This window comes from Nycticebus coucang, chromosome 21 (genome assembly GCF_027406575.1).
Source record: "Nycticebus coucang isolate mNycCou1 chromosome 21, mNycCou1.pri, whole genome shotgun sequence".
Classification (NCBI taxonomy): domain Eukaryota; kingdom Metazoa; phylum Chordata; class Mammalia; order Primates; family Lorisidae; genus Nycticebus; species Nycticebus coucang.
Window position 1 is genome coordinate 49,531,746 of NC_069800.1, and position 20,245 is coordinate 49,551,990.

Here is a 20,245-nt window from a genome sequence, read left to right on the forward strand (position 1 = left end):
ACTTCTAGACTGTCCGTCTGAATCTCAACGGCTGTGGGATTTCTCCAAAGCCCCAGAAAGGCCCCTACGTCCTATGCAACTGGACAGTAAATCCAGAAAATTAACACCCCAGGAGCAGCCCTCAACCAAAGGAGTTCTATACTGAATCCCAGAATTCCCCAGTGGGATTGAGCTCCAGAGGCCCACAGTGGTCACGTGCTTGAAAATGCCCCCTTTGTTGGATTCCCTTCCTTCCCTGTCTCACCTCTCTACAGCCCAGACAAACCCCATGCACCCAAACGCCTGCCCTGACCTGCACTCTTTGCCCAAACACAGCCTTAGCCCTGGACCGCAGCCAGCTGCCTGGCAATGGTTTTCTCTGGGCACAAGCAGGTCCAGGAAAGGGAAAAAGAGAAGGAAGCAGGGTCCCAGCCTCCCGTGTGTGTGCACCGCTGCCCATGGGCCATGGCAGGGTTCATCAGAGTGTTCTGATCCCTACAGAAGAAAGCTCCAGCTCCAGTTTGAGTACCAAGGCTCTACAAATGTCCCCCCTGCCTACATTTCCCACCTCAAACATGTCACCCACTCTCGTCTCAAAACTGACTCAGACTGTTGCTGCTCATGAACCTGCCAGGCTACAGGACCCAGCTCACATGGAACCCCTCTGAGAAGCCCTCCAAGACTTACTCAGACTGCACTAGTCACTGCGTGCTCTGTCTGTACCATAATCACTCCCAAAGGCAGGGCCCGCCATACTGGATTTTGCAAGGAATGTGGTATAAAAGAGAGACCCTGGTGGAGGCCCAGGGAGGCCTAGCCCTGCCACTTCTATCAGTGTGGCCTTGGAAAGTTCTGCAACTCCTACCACAAGTCTCTGTGCCTCCTTAGTAAAAGGAGGGTGCTGACAGCACCTACATTCTAGGCTCACTGTTGGGGTTAGTGCAGTTGTGTGGTACGAGGCCAATACAAATGGCAGGATCATGTAGCATATGGGTTTGCACAATTCTTCTCACTCCACTGTGAGCTCATCACAGTACCCAACACATCGCTGTACTCCATAAACCTTCATTAAATAAGGACAGCAGTGAGTAACTCCCCCAAGTCACTCCATCTCTCAACCAGAGGCTGTAAATGCAAATCACTCCGGGAACCAGAAACCAGAGTGAGCAATCAAGGTGAGTTAGGACAGAGGTCAACATTACAGCACATGCTGCCAGCCCCGGGCAGCCGAGGGCCCTCTGTCACTATCCCGGAATGCAGGCCCAGAGTCACCAAACCTGATACAATCCCAAAGTACTCAATTTTGATATGAGGACAACTAATGACAATTAAGGTCATGGCGGGGGAAGGAAAAGCGGAGAGAGGGAAGGAGAGAGAGGGGTGGGGCCTTGGTGGGTGCCACACCTTCTGGGGGCAAGACATGATTGCAAGAGGGACTTTACCTAACAAATGCAATCAGTGTAACCTGGCTTATTGTACCCTCAATTAAAAAAAAAAGTTAATAAAATAAAATAAATAAATTCAAAAAAATAGAAAAAAATACTTTAAAAAGGAAGAGAAAGAAAAAAAAAAAACCGAAAAGACAATATAAGTTAAGTGTTTCTGCAACTGACTTCACCCAATGTGCTGCATCAGATGACCTCAACCCCAATTCAGAAAAGGGAGACGCTATGATGACCTAAATTTAAATTTCCATCGTACTTATAAGATAGCGCGCCTTTAAGCCAGGACAAGGAATAGTAGACAATGTCTTTGGGCATCATTCCTTAATAATAATGGTAAAAATATGATTACTGGTAGTTACAGAAATCATTTTGTGGGTCCTTACCTAGTATTAGGACCCACACAAGTGTTATAGCATTTCCCTCTCAAAATTATACCTGTTCACCAACATTATACAGATGAGGAAAATGAGGCCTGGAGTGAATACGTGATTTGCTGAAATGAAACATGCAGCTGGGGTCAGGACTGAGAGGGAAGCTCAGATGTGTCCAGATCAAACATCCCTGCTCTTGAGCCTCCCCAGCTCCCCTGGGAGGAAGTTACCACAGTATTTAGATCAGAACACCCGACAATCAGCATCAGTATTACATTTCTTCTGGGCACTAATTCCCATGTTGACGAGCGTTCTGAGCACATGGTAGGCTGTTAAAAATCACCACCAATAAAAAAGCTTCTTATAAATTAGAACATTTTCATCAAGATGCACCTTATAAACCCTGGTTGAAGACTCTCATGTTTTTGAGTCAAGCCTGAAATTAAAGATGCCCAGAAACCAGAAACGGGAGAAAATAAGGACCTGCATTAGCACCGGTGTGGAACAGGCAGGTTGAAGGGCCAAATCGTGGGCTGAGTGAAACCTCAGTTGCAGAGTATACCCAGGTACATTATCACAACTCAGTAAGCAGCCCTTCAGAATGAAGTAATTCCAGTTTGCTTTCATTTCAGTCTGCGTGGCACCCTGACAATTTGATATTACCTACACTCGTATTAGGTGGCCTTGTGGAAAGAACCAATCTTGATTATCTCAGGATCACCACCCATGAGCCATGAGCCAGCCAGCCATGAATGTGGCTGTTTAGGGGAGAGATAGAGACCCAGCCTGGGCCTCTGCTGCTCTGTTTGGTGTGAGCACCTGCTGGGGATGCTGGCACCGGGACCTTTAGTTCCTGGCACCCTTGGGTGCTGAGGGGCTCTATGACCTCCCAAGTGCAGAGAACTCAGAGTTCCAGATGAAGGATGTCAGGAAAAGGGGTAGCCTACGCAGCCAGATGGGTGAGGACAGCGGGACCAGCTACTTTCCTGTCCCAGGATTCCTGCATGAGCTTTTCTGACTCCGCAGTGGTGAACCCAGGTGGCAACCCAGAGAATTCTGACCTTGTGGCCCCCATGCCGTAAATGTCCCCAAGCTCACACTTGCACATTTCCTCCCTCCCTTTTTCTCTGCTCAGCACGTCACTGTGTGGGGAGGGAGCACCGGCCAGACCCCACTTTGCAAAGTCCTTAAATGATTTCTCCACAGCCACAGAGACACTAAGCAAATTGCTACCTAGGTCAGGTGTCCTGTCTCCCCCATGGAGCCCTGAAGCCACTTTACATCCTTACCTGAGAAATCTCACTCCCATAAGAAATTTATTTATTTTATTGAACACATCACAGCTCATAAACCAGGTACTCTCCAAGAATGCCTGCCTCCATGATCACATGCAGTCCTCACAATGCCTTCTTATTTTTTATTTATTAATTTATTTTTTTATTAGATCATAACTGTGTACATCACTGCATTTATGGGGTACAGTGTGCTGATTTTATATACCATTCGGAACGTATCCATTGAACTAGTTAACATAGCGTTCACCTCACTTATTGAATTGTTGTGTTTAGAATTTATACTCTACTCTTAATATATTTGGCATGTACCCTTGCAGTAGGGGAGGTAACCTATTCCTATTCCCAGAAGAGCCAGATGAGGCCTTAAGGGGTTTGTATCATGTTTGAGGTGACAGAGTTGGGACAATAAGGGGACCGGGATGAAACCCGAGCACCCTGACTGCAGAGTTCTCTCCTGCCTCTGAATTGGAACCAAAGAGGGAAGATCTGTGTAGCAGGTAACCACGCAAGCCTGGCTTTCCTCCTGTGATGTCTCAGGGTTGCTGGTGCCTCCCAGGCCCACAGCCCTCCCATCTGTGTGATGTATAAATCCACCAGAACTCAGGGTGAGGACATCTAGTCCGCTGCCCATCCCACAGACAACCCTTGACCCTCAAGAAGCCGTCTTTTTTTTTTTGCCTTTGTTTTCTAGATTTTTTTTCCTTCTATGAAAGAAGATTAATATTTTTTTCCTCTTTCTTTTTTTAAAAGTACGAATACTTCAGTATTAAGTATTTAAGATCTTGGCTCAGCAAAGACAAAGGGCTCTTAAGACATAAGTGAGTCATTCCTCATCAGCTGGTTTCCCTCAAATGCTCGGGGCCGCTGCCTCACTGGGTCCCTGAACACCACTCCAGGGTGACAAGTTTCCTTTGCTCTTGCTTCTAGATGCCCTGGCCTTTTATTTGCTTGTTTTTCAGGTGTGTGTGTGTGTGAGTGTGGGTGCGCGCGTGCGTACGTACACGCTCAGGCAAAGGTTAAGTGCGTCTCTCCAGGAACCTGGAAGTTAGCAGAGAGTCCAGCAGGAAAAGGCCTGAGTCAAAACCCTAAGTTAGCCAGACAGGCCCAGGCACTCCTGCCGTGCACCTCACCTGCTTGCCAGCTCTCTGTGCCCCTTTGGCACTGCTCTTGACATTGTAACACCAGATACCAACAGGGCCACAACCTGTAGGCACTCCAGGTGTCATGTAAATAGCACGAGCCAGACCCAGGTCGGACTGCAGCTCTGCCCCTTAGGACCACCCTCACTTTCTCAACCTGGCTGCCCTGGTTTGCCCAGCTGTAAAATGAGTTCAAATAAAACCAATGTGCAGAGCTGCAATTAGGATCAAATGAGATAACATATGTGAAGGGATTTCTCTACATTCAAAGGACCAAGGTCCTAGCTTACTACCATAGAAATATTAAAATGGGGGTAAAATGGGCACTAAAAAAAGTGACAACCCACGCCAAATGTATGGATGACTCTCATCAAGGTCTAATAAAGGGGACAGGTTACAGGGAGTGCGAACACTCCACTGCCGCCGTGGAGACCTGGAGCCACCTGGTGCCTCCCCTAAGCTGGAGCAGGACGTGCTGCAGGGCACGAGCTCCAGGGCAGTGGGGGCTGCACAGGGCCACAGTGACAGGCCTGGCCGGTGCCCCTTACTACTGGCCAGGATGCTCGGCTACCAAAGGACAAATCACTGTCCTGGTAAAAGGAGGCTCCCTCTCCAAATAAAGGCAATAATGTTGTACTGCACCACTGCCCCAGCAGCCTCTGGATTTGACTTCCCAGCACTCCTTGCAACTGAATAGGAAAAAGAGGGGAAAAAATAAACCTAGAGTTTCCTGGTTCCATTTGCTGGTATGGGAGGCCCGCCATAAGAGGAACAAGGAGCACAGCGCCAGGGCAACTCAGGGGACAACACGCTTACCACATACCTGAAAACCCCGCAAAGGCCACTGTGTTACACAGACCAATCTGAAGGCACCAAAAAACAACAATGTGAGTCTTACACGATCAAAGGAAAGACTTCTGTGTCAGTGGCACTCAGTATAAATACATTTAAAGAGGAGTTTTTCCTATTTTGTTCATGACTCATTTGTCGATCTTGAGCATAAGGGTTCGTGGCATGATGAAATGAATTCCCACTGAGGCCAATAATTCATTCACTCATCCATCATTCCACAACTTTGCTTAAGGTTGAGGCTTATGAAGGGACTGACTGTGCGGGTGGGAACAGTCGAACACGGGCAGTTTGATGTGACTCAGGTACTCTGGGTGCTGCGCTAAGTATTCTGGGTGCTGTGCTAAGTACACTCCGCACAGAGCTTATTTCCTACAAGGGGCAACGGGAAATCACCCAGTAAACAAATAAAGGTAAACTGTCACTTTGAAGTATGATGATAACCAGCTAGAAGGAGACAAGGTGATGTGACAGAAAGTGACCACCAGGAAGGAGGGCAGGGGAGGGGGCCAGGGACACTCTCCCGGAGAGGATGAGATGGTAACATTTATGCTGAGACCTGAATCATGACTCATCATCAGCATGTGATACCCAAGGAGTCGAGATAGTATCAGGGGTCCTCAAACTTTCTAAACAGGGGGCCAATTCACTGTCCCTCAGACCGTTGGAGGGCCAGACTATAGTTTAAAAAAAAAAAAAACTATGAACAAATTCCTATGCACACTGCACATATCTTATTTTGAAGTAAAAAAACAAAATGGGAACAAATATAATCACACCACCTCATGTGGCCCGCGGGCTGCAGTTTGAGGACCCCTGGGTTGCATCCTGCAGCCCCCAGTGTGATCCGGCCAGGATCCCCAGTACAGGGCCAGCAAAACATGTCAGGGTTTATCCACCAATCCATCCTTTGAGCAAAGAAACCAACTCAAGGGCCCTCTGGGGCCTGATTGATGTTTTTTCCTCCAAACACACCGGATGTCACTGTACGGAGGGCATAACATGAATAGCTTCATTATTTCACTCAACAAATGATCCTATATTAAAATTTTAATCGGTGAACATAACATTGGTATAGCAAGTACATCCATACACTGCTATTGCTGGTGTAAACTGTCAAGCTGGGTTGTTTTTTTTTTTTTCTTTGTGAAAGCAATATTGCAACACAAAGAAAAATCCATAAAGTTGCTCATATTCTTTGACCTACCAAGTCTACCTCCAGGGAATTTATCCTAAGGAAATAATCTGGTTTAGTGGAACAAAAGTGTTCTCATCGGAACTCCAGTGAGGTGTTAATTGTTACATACACAAAGAAAAGAAAAAAAATCAAAACACCTGGAATTACCTGAATGAGGATTTTTAAAAATAGGATAACTCTACCGAGAGCCATAAAGGGAAACTCTGTCTCTAAAAAAAAAAAAAAAAAAATAGGATAACTCACTTGATGAAATAGTATATGACCATGAAGCATGATAACAAAGATTACACAGGGCTTCAAAAAATAAATGGAATAGCCTGCTTCTTGAGAGCAGCAGCAAAGAAAGCAATGTGCATATTTTAATGGAAAGCATGTAAACAACATCTCAAGGTGAGCAAGAACAAGAAAACAGAAGAATTGAATCAAGACCAGGGGGCGGGGGATTATTTATTTCAAAAGCCATCCTAAAATATTGTCATTGTATCAAGTTTTCAATTAAAAATCCCTTGGAAATAGCAGTAAGAAAAAGCTGCAAGGGAGTGCAGAACCAAAACAAAAGGGCATTTGTTCATTCCAACTTTAAACACAAATGTAGGCCAAATTTAGGGATACATTCCGCGTCCTATATCCGCAGGCTCCTGTATGTGAGACTCAACTTTTTTTTAAATTTCAGATTAATATGGGGGTACAAACAACCAAATCACAATATTTGAATTTGTTGGGTAGAGTCCCTCTTGTAGTTATATCCTGCACCCAAAAGGTGGGGCATATACCCCTACCTTGTGCCCATTCAGTGGGAGCACCCCAACACCCCTTCCTCACTTCTCCCCCATTCTCCGCGCCCCCCAATGTGAATTGAAATGAGTTTTTCTCCTTTGTAGGAGTGAATCAGATCATCTACTGGCTTCATATTAGTATTGAGTACATTGGATATTTGCTTTTCCATTCTTGTGATACTTTACTTGAAAAAGAAGTATGGAGAATCCCCAAAGCACTCCTATTAGATCTCCCATTTGACCCCATAATCCCATTAGTAGGCATCTACCCAGAAGAAAAAAAAATCATTTTATAATAAGGACATATGCACTAGATTGCTTATTACAGCTCAATTTGCAATCTCCAAAATGTGGAAACAACCTAAATGCCCATCAACTCAGGAATGGATTGACAAACTGTGGTACACGCACACCATGGAATACTAGTCAGCCATAAAAAGGGTAGTGACTTCACATCTTTTCTATTCACCTGGGTGGAGTTGGAACACATTCTTCTAAGTATCACGAGACCCACCTTTGAATAATATGTAATGTTGCATGATTTTATAATAGTATCCCCTCTTTGAGGGGTTATGTTGGGAGAAGGAGGGAAGAGTAATTAGACATTCCTGCTCTTTTCTACTGAGTGGGTAGAGGTGCAGTAGGTGGGAGACAGGGCTGCATGGAGGGAGCAGCAGAGACCTGGGAACTGCAGCCATTGGAGAAGAGGCACAGGTTGCTGGCGCTTACCTTTCACAATCAGCTCTGCGTAGTTGGACACTCCGGAGCCACCATCGGAGCGGATCACACAGCGGTACTTGCTGATGCTGCGCTGGGCAGTATCTGCCACACTGACTGTGGCCGAGAAGCGTCTGTGGTTGACCACGCGGGTGACCATGAGTGCTGTGTCCCTGCCATTCCATTGCTGCAGAAGAGAGGAGGGAAAGTAGAGAAGGAGTCACAGTGTCACGGGCTCCCAACATGGAGGTTCCCCCATCCTCACCTCCTGGGCCCAGGACTTTCCATTATAAGAGGGGTTTCCATGGTTGATTAAAGATCTGATTCAAGAATGAACTTTGCTGGTGTACTGATTCAAGAGGGCAGATGCTTGGTGCAAAGAAGAAAAGGCAAACACTCCTTGGAAACACCTTGGCTCAGGCTACATTTGGTGTTGGCATGTAGCCTCTTAACCTTCTCCCCTCCCATTTTCCTTTATCTCTGAAGCAGAACCCACAGCATTCACCCAAAACAAACCTGGATGGATGAATGAAAAACCAGCCCCCAGGGAGTGATAATCAAGAGCCTGGCTCCCATCCCCATGCCTGGTGCCCTGTACCCCGCCCCATAGCCTCTGAGCCCCGCCTGTACCACACTGGCACCATGGGTAGGGAGTGGATGGGAGCTTTTCAATGCCTTTCTTCATTGCCATGTGCTCTTTCCTCTGCCTGGAATGTCCTGTCTCCCTGCAAACACCCCCTCTCTCTAAAAGACACATGTTCAGCTCACCCTGATGGCTAGTGTGTTCCCATGACATCACACCTCCTCCTGGAAGCTCAGCATGCCTTTGTGTATGGAACAGAGTTCCTTCGAGTGCTTCCCACTTTAGACTATGAGCGTCCCAGAAGCAGGACTTCCCTCTATTCATCCCCAAACCTTGCCTGGAAACTTCCAAACTCGGTAGACATTTCCAGAATCAAGGTAAATGCACACAAGTTTTGTCTTTAGCATCTTGAGTTCTAAGGGTGGTATCGTAAGTTGAAATGAGACCCTTTTCCTGCTTCCGAGTTATGGCAACTGGTAAGGCACTTGTGTGTGGACAGTTTCCCCGGGTATTCACTGAGCATCCAGTGTGTGCCAGCCCCGGAGCTGAGTATTTCTGTGTAGATCTCTGTTTAAATCTGCCCAGCCTTGTTTGGGGTGCTTTATTGCTGCTTTTCTCAGAATATGTAGACCAAAGGAGTCCCTTCTCCAAGGTTTCAAATTTCAAGACCTCGCTCATAATTCCTGCCTTAATCCAAGAACTTTTTCCCAAAAAATGAAATTGTGTATTTCAATGGTCTGCTCAGATTTGGGGAAAGCTTGTAATTTGTGATGCCTCTGCCCTGAGCCTCCCTTGTCATTTCTTGTACCAAGTGAACAGTTTCGCCGCATGCACAGCCTCTTTCATCCTTGTCACCTCCTTCAGTGACTTTTCAGGATGGGGGCAGAGGAGCAGGAGAAGCCACAGTGCTCAGCCAGATGGCAGCAAATGAGGGGGGCAGCAAGCATGAAGCCGAGTCCTCCAGGCCCCCACCAATGGGGGGAGGCTGACAGAGACCTGGGAGATCCTCGCTGATACTCTGTCTTTTCCCTGTAAACATTTTCCAGGCCTTCTGCCTCAAACATGTATTGCCTCTATACTAGAATAGGCATAAGGGCTGAAGCCATCCACCACCTGCCTCTCTCCTGGATGCACCTTTGTAAGACATGGCACAACGTGGACCCCACCGTGAGGAACTACCAGACACCACACACGGTGCCCCTTCCCAAAACAGGGCCATAAGGCAGCAGAGGAAATTCTGCAAACACCAGGAACATGTCCTGGTTTGGAGAAGAGGCCACTGAATACGGGCAGGCCTCAGAAGAGACAGGTCACCAAGAAAAGCCCATGTTCCCGCTCCTGAGCAAGGCACTTCAGGACACTGCGGAGATATGAATGAGTGAGTGATGAGGTTTCAAGAGGAGATTTTCTAACCTGAGTTATTTATAGCATCAGAAGCACTTTCATCTTTTCTGCTTTTCTTTCTTCTTTAAGCTAACAGCAACCAAGTGCCATTATATGCTAAGTGTTATGTATGCCTTCCAATTTGTTCCTCATGAAAACTCAAAAGGTAGGCACACCGCTGACCTCCATCATTTGAATGAGGAAGCTGAAGCTCAGAAAAGTGAAATCACCTGCCCAAGGGTACGCAGCTCAGACGCTGCAAAGCCAAGTTTGAATTCAGGGCATCTGGCTTCAGTTCCTACCCGCAAAACACCATGTAGACTAAGGACTCCCCCATCACCCCCTCTGGCATTCTCTCCCCAGTGTGGGATAACACGAGCAACAGGTGTGACACCAGGATCCACCTCTTTGCTTCCAATTTCTTAACTGAGGGGAAAAAGGGGGTGGGGACAGGAAGTGGGGTGAGGAAGGTTGAGTGAGGCATGGAGGGAAATAAGCAAAATGCACGTGACTTAACCAAGCAGCCATGATACCCAGGGCTTGGCCTCTGACAGCTGATGTTTTGAACAGTCATAAAATTCAGGGGATTAAAAAGGAGAGATTGAGAGATGACAACATACGAGCTCTACCAGACATGAGCTAAGAGCAGAATGGATAAAGAAAAGTACTCAAAGGAAAATAAACCTCAAGGGACCACGGGAAGAGTTGTGAAAAACAAAGCCATTTGCAGAGTCCAACACGGCAGTGCAAGTAAAGAGCAGAAAATGAGCGACCCAAGGACAGGCTTGAAAAAATAATGCAGACGGCAAAGAAGGGAGAGATAAAAGGAATTGGAGAGAGAGAAATTGATCACGAACACAGACAACATAAAATGGTCATAGAAGGAATCGGTGCTCCAACAGAAGAAAACAGAACGGATGGAATACAGATCGGATTCCAAGACATATGAGGTCACTTTCCTGGATTAAGCCTGAATCTTCAGATCGAATTTACTGGATAAAATTTATGAAAATCAAAATAATGGAGGTTCACAAAAGTTTTGACTATTAAGGATAAAAAGAGAAATAAAAATCTAGGCAGAACAACAACAACCAAAAAGATTTAAACCCAACTGGTGGAAAACTCTTCATCTGGAACTGTTTCCAAACCTCAGGTGACCTCCCCTGGTCCACCAATGGTCACTGGAGGCTGTAGTTACCCAGATCCCTGTAAGAAGACAGGGATGGAGTTAGAGAAAGCCAGGATAGGGGCTGCTAAAAAATGAGGACGAAAGCCCCCCAGAGTGTGAAGTTATAGATGTCATTTCTCTGAGCTTCAGCTTCCTCCTGTATACGATGGATTTGATAATGGTGTCCACGGTGAGGAGTAAATGAGACGGTGCATAAAACACTTAGGGCAGGAAAGCCCATTCTGTTGTTGGCAGTGCTCTCCAAATTAACCATGAAATTAGCCATAAAAAGTGTTAACAACCACCCCAAAGATGCCCACCTCATTGTCCCCACAACCCATGCATATGTTACCTTACATGGCAACAGAGACTTTGAAGATGTGATGAAGTAAAGGGTCTTGAGATTGGGAGACCATTCTATACTGTCCACCTGGGCCCAGTGGAATCAAAAGGCCCTCATATGTGAAAGAGGAAGGCCAGAGAATCAGAGGCAGAGGAGGCAGGGCAGAAGGAGAGATCAGAGTGATATTCTGAGGGCCTCAAGAAGGAGGAAGGGGCCCGGGTCCAAGGAAGCCAGGCAGCCACACACACACACACACACTGGGAAAGGTAAGGGAATGGATTCTCCCCTAGAGCCTCTAAAAAAGAGATGGATTTTAACACGAGGACATTTGCACTACAATGTTTATTGCAGCTCAAGTCATAATTGCCAAGAAGTGGAAGCAACCCAGGTGCCCAACAAAACCAGAATGGATTAACAAACTGCGGTATATGTACACCATGGACTATTGTTCAGCCATAAGAAAAGATGTCGATTTTACATCTTTGTGTTTACCTGGATGGAGTTAAAACACATCCTTCTTAGTCAAGTATCACAAGAATGGAAAAACACATAGCCAATGTACTCAATACTAGTATTAAACCAATACATAACCAACTACACGCCTACGTGAAAGAAAAGCACAAGTGTATTCTAATGAAGGGGCGGGAAGGAGGGAAGGTGATTGGCGGGATCTCACCTAAGGCGCACAATGTGAGGGTGTTCAGCCTGACCCCTGGGTGAAGGGCTCAACTACAACTTGAACTTTACCTTAGAAATGAAAACCATGTAACCTAAACATTGTACTCTCATATTAATTTGAAATTTAAAAAAGAAAAAAAAAAGAGAGAGAGAGAGAATGCAGTCCACCCACACCTAGATTTTAGCTCATTGAAACCTACTTCTGACTTCTAATCTCCACAACTGTAAGAAAATAAATTTGTTTTGTCCGGAACCATTAAGTTTGTGAAATTTGTTACAGTGGCAATAAGAAACTAAAGCAAAGAGCAAAAGGCTGGCGGCATGCGAAACATTCATTTTTCATATTTAGTTTAAGTTTTATTTTGGTATTGCCTCCAGTATTACTTTTCTTCTTTATGATGTCAGATTTTAGCATAACAGAGAGGATTAAGAGCGTCCCCCTGAATAATTCGCATTTTTCTGTTTAGCTCCTGAACCAACAGGCTTTATCCTATGCAAGGATAGGAAATTGCAGGTTGTCTTATAAAATCTCTGGAAAATAGGCCTTTTGATAATCACACTTGTCATATTGGGAACAGGCAACAGCAGGACAGGGCCCAGAGTCATGATAGGAGACAGCACTGTGACAGACCATTAGCAAGGAGAAACAGAGGTCAAGTTCAGAGAGAGGAGCCCCGCTGGGAAGAGCCCACAAGTGAAACTGGTCCTGCAGGACAGAGCAAGGAAGGCAGGTGCTGAAGGTCAAGGCATGAGGGTAGGGACCCAGCAGCCCGGAAACAGAAATCAGATGCCAGCAGACCAGGGAGCAGAGGCGTGAGGATCAGATGTCAGAGTGCTGTGGCAACAGGGAGAAAGAATTTATGCAGAGTGACCACATAAGAAGCACAGGTCCCAATCACTGTCTCCACCTCAGAGAGAAAAGAGAAAATGCAAGGGCAGAAAACAAAGGGAAGTTCTGTTAAACAGATAAGGGCTCAGAGCTACAGAGCCCACAGAAACTGAACAGGCTTGAATGGGCCCAGGGAGAAGGGGATCCGAGAGGCAGGGCCAGCAGGCTGAAGCTGACCAGGACGCAGAGCCAGGGAGGAAGTGCAAAGACTCCCAACCAAGACACCAGGTAGCGTATAAATGCACAGGGTGCTAGGAATGGGAAGCAGCCCAGTGGCCACCATCCTGGGGAAAGCTGCGGAGAAGCGTGGCACAGACAAGTGCCTGGAAGCCTGGCAAAGATTCTGTCACCACAGGTCCTTGTCCCCCATGTGGCCTGTTGGAAATTTTCTTTCAGCTCCTGTCACATTTTTTGGACAGAAGTTTGTCCTTCCTTTGAAATTTCAGGATGTGCTTCTTTCCCTTCTGTGGCACATGTTTCAAGCCTGTGTGCCTGTTGTTCTAAAGTGGAATCTTCTCTCAGCTCTCTGACTCTAGGAGCCAAATGAACAAGTGTCCCAGTGGACACCGACAGGTGGCATCTCAGGTCAGGGTCCCTGGGAGCAGGACTGAGACCCTCAGGAGCAAGGGAGTGAAGGATAGAGTGAGGAGGCAGGCTAAGCAAGGATGAGGTCAAGGCTGGAATTGAGCTTCAGCCCGACCCCACAGGGAGCCCTGGAGCATGATGTGTACCCCAGAATTGATCCCACCCCAGAATTGATCCCACCTCAAGGAGCCAGCATCCGAGCCACCATGTTGGTCAGTCATTGGTCATGGCCCGGAAGGCAGGGGAAGGAAGGAGCTTCCCACTCGACCCAGGCCAATCCTCTGGGTGAGGGGAGCTGTGATGTTTTAGTAGCAACATGGCAGTGCTTTGGGGCTTGAGGGCACTGGCTTGCAAAGGAGATCTACCAAGGATGCTAAAAGCATCCATTCTACTCTCCACATTCCCATCTCTGCCTTCGACAGTAAATTATACATGCGGTCTCCTGAAATCCAATGATTCACTGCTGTGAAGTTTGCCTCTGACTCTTTTTTAAAAAATAGGGTGAAGAACTGACCTCAGTAGAACACCAGCAAGTTCAGAATGCTCCAGCACCCCTGCCATCAGGCGCTGCTTCCTAAGACATGTGACCATCTCTCCCATGAATTAAGAATTCCATAACTAAGTGACTGACTTTGATAAACATTTCGTTTAATCTAAAAGGATTTGTCTGAGTGTTTTTCACGTAAAAGTCACATTAACTGACATTTTCGGGGGTTTACTTTGCGCTAGGCACTGTGCTAACTGGCTTACATAATAGGAGTTCGCTTAATCCTCTTTAAATCCCTATGAAGTTCTTCTCAAAGGATGGTCCCTGGACCAGCAGCAGCAGTGTCATTTGAGAACTCGTTGGAAATCTAACTTTTTAAATATATTTTGTGTATTTATTTCCACAAGTTTGGGGGAACAAATGTTTTTTGTTTTTTGTTTGGCTACATGAATGAATGGTATAAGACTGAAGTCAGGCCTTTCAGTGTACCCATCACCAAGCAGTGCTCACGGCATCCAACAGGTAGATTTTTATCCTTCACCTCCCTCCCCACCTCCCCACTTCTTAGTTTTCAATGTCTGTACATCACAGATATACACACCTAGCCTACTTACAAGTGAGACTAGGTGGTGTTTGTTTTTTTCAGTCCTGGGACACTTCACTTAGGATAACGGCCTCCCATTCATCCAAGCTGCAGCTAAATACGTCGGTTCATTCTTCGGGGCTGAGTGGTAGTCCATGGAATGTACATACCACATTTTTATCCACTTATCATTTTATGGACATTTAGGTTCATTCCATATCCTTGGAATTGTGAATTGTGCTATGATAAAAGTTCAGGTGCAGGTGTCTTTTGATGTAATGACTTCTTTCCTGGTGGCTAGATAGTAGTGGGATCGCTGGAGCAAATGGTCATTCTACTTCTAGGGCTTTGAGGAATCGCCATACTGTTTCCCCCAGAGGCTGTACTAATTCACATTCCCACCAATAGTTTATAAATATTCCCTTTCACTGGATCTGCACTGAAAAACATCTATTATTTTCTGACATATTAATAAAGGACATTCTGATGGGAGTAATGTGTTTTTTTTACTGTGCTTTTAATTTGCATTTGCCCGATAAGTAATATTGAAAATTTTTGTATGTGTTTGCTGGTCATTGGCATATCTTCTTAAAATATCTTTTCCTGTGTATTGCCCACTTGTTGATGTGGTTTTTTTTTTTTTCTTGCTGATTTGTTTTCTTTGTAGATTCTGGGTGTCAGTCATTTCTCACCTTTATAGTTTGTAAATATTTTCTCCCATTCTGGATGTTGTCTATTTACTCGATTAGTTATTTTCTTTGCTGTGCCAAAACTTTTTAGTTAGTTAAGTACTGTTTATTTTTTTGTTATTATAAATATATATAATTACATATATGTAATTTGCTCCAATATATTTATTTTGGGGGGGTCTTAGTTATAAATTCTTGTCTGGTTGTTCAGAAGACTTTTCCTATGTTTTCTTGTGGAATTTTTATGGTTTCAGGTCTTTCCATCTATAATCCATCTTGAGTTGATTTTTTAATACAGTGAGATATAAGGATCCAGTTTCATTCTTCTGCATGTGGCTATCCACTTTCCCCAGCACCATTTATTGAATAGAGTCTTTTTCCCAATGTATATTTTTGTATGCATCATCCACAATCAACTGTAGCTATATGGCTTTATTTCTGGGTTTCCTATTCTGTTCCATAGATCTATGTCTCTGCCTTATACTAGTACCAGGCTGTTTTGGCTTCCTTGTAATAAAATTTGAAGTCAGGTACCGTGATGCCTCAAGATTTGTTCTTTTTGCTTAGGATAACAACAGCTCTTCTTTTTTGGACCTATCAGAAGTTTAGGATTATTTTTTCTAGATATATGAAAAATGTCATTGATATTTTGAAGGCAATCGTGTTGAATCTGTAAATCACTTCGGGTAGTATGAACATTTTAACAATGTCAATTCTTCTAGTCCATAAGCCTGGGATATTTCCCCTTTGTCTGTGCCAAGTGTCAGCAATGCCTTATACATCTCACAGAGATCTCTCACCTCCTTGGTTAAGCATATTCCTAGGTATTTTATTTTCTTTGAAGTTATTGAAAATGATGTTGCGTTCTCTCATCTTTATTGTTATTAATGTATTGAAAAGTGACTCATTTGGTTCATTGATTTTATAACTTGAGACCTTATTGAATTTACTTTCTGGTTGGTTTAAGCAATCTTTTGATGCAATTGTTAAGGTTTTCTAGAGATAAGATTATATTTTCAACAAACAAGGATAGTTTTACCTCCTTTCTCCTGATTTGGATGTCCTTTCTTTCTCTTGTATGATTGCCCTGGCTAGAACTCTAATACTAGGTTGAATAGAAGTGGTATCAATGGGCATTTTGGTCTTGTTCCAGTGCCTAGGGGGAAAGGTTTTCAAATTTTTCCCATTCTATATGATATTGGCTGTGTGTTTTTCATATACGACTTTTATTATTTTGAGGTATGTTCCTCCGATGCCTAGTTTTTTGAGGGTTTTTATCATGGAGGGTGCTGGATTTTATTGAATGCTTTTTCTACATCTATTGACATAATCATAAGGTTTTTGCTTTTAATTTTGTGTATGAAGTAAATCATATTTGTTGATTTGCCTATGGTGAACCATCCTTGCCTGCCTGGGATGAAACCCACTTGATCATAGTGAATTATCCTTTTAATATGCTGTTGGACTCAGTTTGCTAGTATTTTTGTTGCAGACTTTTGTTTCTATGTTCATGAGGGATATTGGTCTATAGTTTTCTTTTTTTGTTATGTCCTTTCCTTGCTTTGGGATCAGGGTGATATTGGCTTCACAGAATGAACAGGGAGGATTCCATCCTTCTCAATGTTATAGAACAGTTTTATTAAGATAGGTGCCAGTATTTCTGTATAGCTCTAGTAGAATTAGAAAGTGGACAAGTGTGGTCTGGAGCTTTTATTTACTGGGAGATTCCTTTTATTACTGTTGCAATTTCACTACTCATTCTTGGTCTGCTTAGGACTTCTATTTCTGACTGATTCAGGTTTGGGAGGTTTTATATTTCGAAAAATTTTTCCACTTCCTCTAGATTTTCTAGGTTATGGCACAAAGGTTTGCATCATAGTCACACGTGATATTTTGTACTTCTGTGGCGTCAGTTGTAATGTCTCCTTTTTCATTTCTGATTGAATTTATTTGAGACTTCTATTTCTGGTTAATTTCACTAGTGTTCCATCAAATTTGTTTATCTTTCAAAGAGACAAGTTTTTGTTTCCTTCTGTTGCTTTTTTGTTTCCATTTCATTTTCTTTTCTTTTTTTTTTTTTTTTTTGAGATAGAGTCTGACTATGTCACCCTAGGTAGAGTGCCAGGGCGTCACATCTCATAGCAGTCTCAAACTCTTGGGTTTAAAAGATTCTCTTGCCTCTGCCTTCCAACTAGCTGAGACAACAGGCACCTGCCACAATGCCCAGCTATTTGTTGTTGTTGTTGTCATTGATGTTTAGCAGGCCCAGCTGAGTTCTAACCCTCCAGCCCTGGTGTAGGTGGCCAGCACCCTAGCCACTGAGCTATGGACACCAAGCCAAGTTCTTCTCTTATCTTTGCTATTTCTTTTCCTATGCTAGCTTTGGATTTGGTTTGTTCTTCTCTTTCTAATTCTCTGAGGTATGATATTACATAATTTTTTTTTTTTTTGCCGTTATTTGCCAGGGCTGGGTTTGAACCTGCCACCTCTGGCATATGGGGCTGGTGCCCTACTCCTTTGGGCCACAGGCACCACCCCTAGGTAATTTTTTTTTTTTTAGATTTTTTTTTTTTAAATCATAGATGTGTACATTAATGCAATCATGGGGCACCATACACTGGTTTTATAGACCATTTGACATATTTTCATCACACTGGTTAATATAGCCTTCCTGGCATTTTCTTAGTTATTATGTCAAGACATTAATATTCTTCATTTATTAAGTTTCACATGTACCCTTGTAAGATGCACCGTAGGTGTGGTCCCACCAATTACCCTCCCTTCACCCATCCTCCTCCCTGCCCTCCCCTCCCTTTTCCCTTTCCCGGTATTCTTAGGTTATAATTGGGTTATACCTTTCATATGAAAGCTATAAATTAGTTTCATAGTAGGGCTGAATACATTGGATACTTTTTCTTCCATTCTTGAGATACTTTGCTAAGAAGAATATGTTCTAGCTCCATCCATGTAAACATGAATGAGGCAACGTCTCCATGAAGTACCCATCGACCCACGAAGGGATTAATAAATGGTGGTATATGTACACCATGCCATATTATGCAGCCTTAAAGAATGATATGAGGCTATCAACTTGTGATCTTTCTGTCTTTTTGATGTAGGCATTTAAGGCTACAAACTTTCCTGTTAGCATTGCTTTCTTTCTCTAAGAGATTTTAGAAGCTTGTGTTATCTTTGTCATTTAATTAGAAAAATCTTTCCATTTCCATCTTGAATTCATCATTGACCCAAGGATTATTCAGCTGCAGGCTGTTTCATTGCCACTCGTGTATCATGCAGTTTCGAGAGGTCCTCTCAGAATTTATTTCTAGTTTGATTCCATTGTGGTCTGAGAAGACACATGGTATGATCTTGATTTTTCTGAATTTGTGGAGACTTAGTTCATGGCCTAACACGTGATCTATCTTAGAAACTGTTCCATATACTGGCAAGGATGTGCTGAAAACAGAATGTCCTGGTAGGTTCATTTCTAGAGTCCTTTTTACATCCAGAGGGTTTTTTGTGGTTGGTTTTCTGCCTTTATGATGAGTCCATTTCTGTCAGAGGAGTTCTGATATCTCTGGCTTGTACACTGCTGCTTTTTATTTGCTTCCTTGGTTAAATCTAGTAGAATTTGTTCAATGCATCTGGGAGCTCACATGTTAGGTAAATATTATTTAGGATGGTTATATCTTCTTGTTATACATGTTTGATTCCTTTATAAACATCTTTATCCTTTTTTACCCTTGTTGATTTAAAACGTATCTGATAAGAGAATAGCTACTCACTTTTGGTTTCCATTTGCATGAAATATTCTTTTCCACCTCTTTACCTTGAGTCTATGAGAATCTTTGCAAATTAAACGGTTTTCTTGGGGATCACATATATGTGGGTTGTGTTTTGTTTTTAATCCATTTAGCCAATCTATATATTTTGAATGGCCATTAAGACTTAACATCAGAGAGCCAGAGGCGGTGGTGGTAGTAGCAGCGGCAGCAGCTGTGAGGGGTTTCAGGGAAGATGGTGCTGATGAAGGAATTCCATGTGGTTTTGTCATGTTCTGTTCAGGAATCTCAGGTTGGGCAGCTTTACACAGTTCCAGAAGCTAGTAGGAATGAGATTAGTGGTGGAGAAGGAATTAAAGTATTAAGGAATGAACCTTATGAGGAGGATGAAGAAAAGGACAGTATACCCACAAAATTTACCACCTGAAGAGCAAAGTTCCTGCATTTGTAAGGATGACTACTCCTGGTATTTCATGAGAAAGCCCGAAATGCATACCCCACTGCAGAGCAATTGTAACTAGCAAATAGACGAAAGATGATTTCTTCATCAAAATTGAAACGTGGTACAAACCAGACTTGGGAACATTGGAAATGTACGTGTTCTAGATCCCAACGTATGGAAAACTGTTACAATTGCCTACGTAATATTGTAGATTGGAGTCAAGTTGAACCAGCAGCCTACAAAGCTGATGAAGACCCGGCATTATTCCAGTCAGTCAAGACCAAGAGAGGCCCTTTGGGACACCACTGGAATAAGGAGCTGGCACACAGCCCTGACTGTCCTCAGAGGTGTGCCTCTCAGCTGGTGACCATCAAATGCAAGTGGTGGGGCCTGCAGGGCAAAGTAGACAACTTCGTTCAGAAGCAGGAAAAAAGGATGTTTACAAACTTTTTATCGCCAGCTTTTTTGTTGGATTGACAAGTGGATTGATCTGAAAATGGGAGACATTAGGAGAATGGAAGATAAGACTAATGAAGAATTAGAAACAATGTGTAAGAAGGGTTCCCATTCAAGGCACGTGAGCTGCTGAAGTCAGACGAGTCCCCTCTAGGGTCAGAGACATTATCAAACTGTTTACATAATCAAGGTCAAGTGAGGGGAGCAAGTGCAGCTAATGATGAGTGAAGGAGAATCTGACCAGTATCTCCCAGTGTTGATGTTTCCCAGACATTGCTTATGATGACATATACACACGCATAGGTTCCCAACCACGTGTGTACCTATCTATATGTATGGCTAGCTGTATGTAAAATGCATGTAGAGCTACAGATCCAGACACACATACTTAAGTATATGTGTACATAC

The 20,245-nt window shown here is 43.9% G+C and overlaps 1 protein-coding gene and 1 pseudogene across 7 annotated transcripts in view; one reads left to right on the forward strand and one right to left on the reverse strand.

Moving 5' to 3' along the window:
* The window catches only part of PTPRT (protein tyrosine phosphatase receptor type T), a 1,115,914-nt gene that overhangs the window by 654,688 nt on the left and 440,981 nt on the right, over positions 1 to 20,245 (reverse strand). For all 7 annotated transcript variants that reach the window (XM_053574016.1, XM_053574013.1, XM_053574015.1 and 4 more), the window contains exon 6: positions 7,782 to 7,956. In XM_053574016.1, coding sequence (XP_053429991.1) covers positions 7,782 to 7,956 — 175 coding nt within the window. The remainder of the gene's footprint in view (positions 1 to 7,781; positions 7,957 to 20,245) is intronic.
* Positions 19,175 to 20,065, forward strand: LOC128573665 (phosphatidylinositol transfer protein beta isoform-like; annotated as a pseudogene).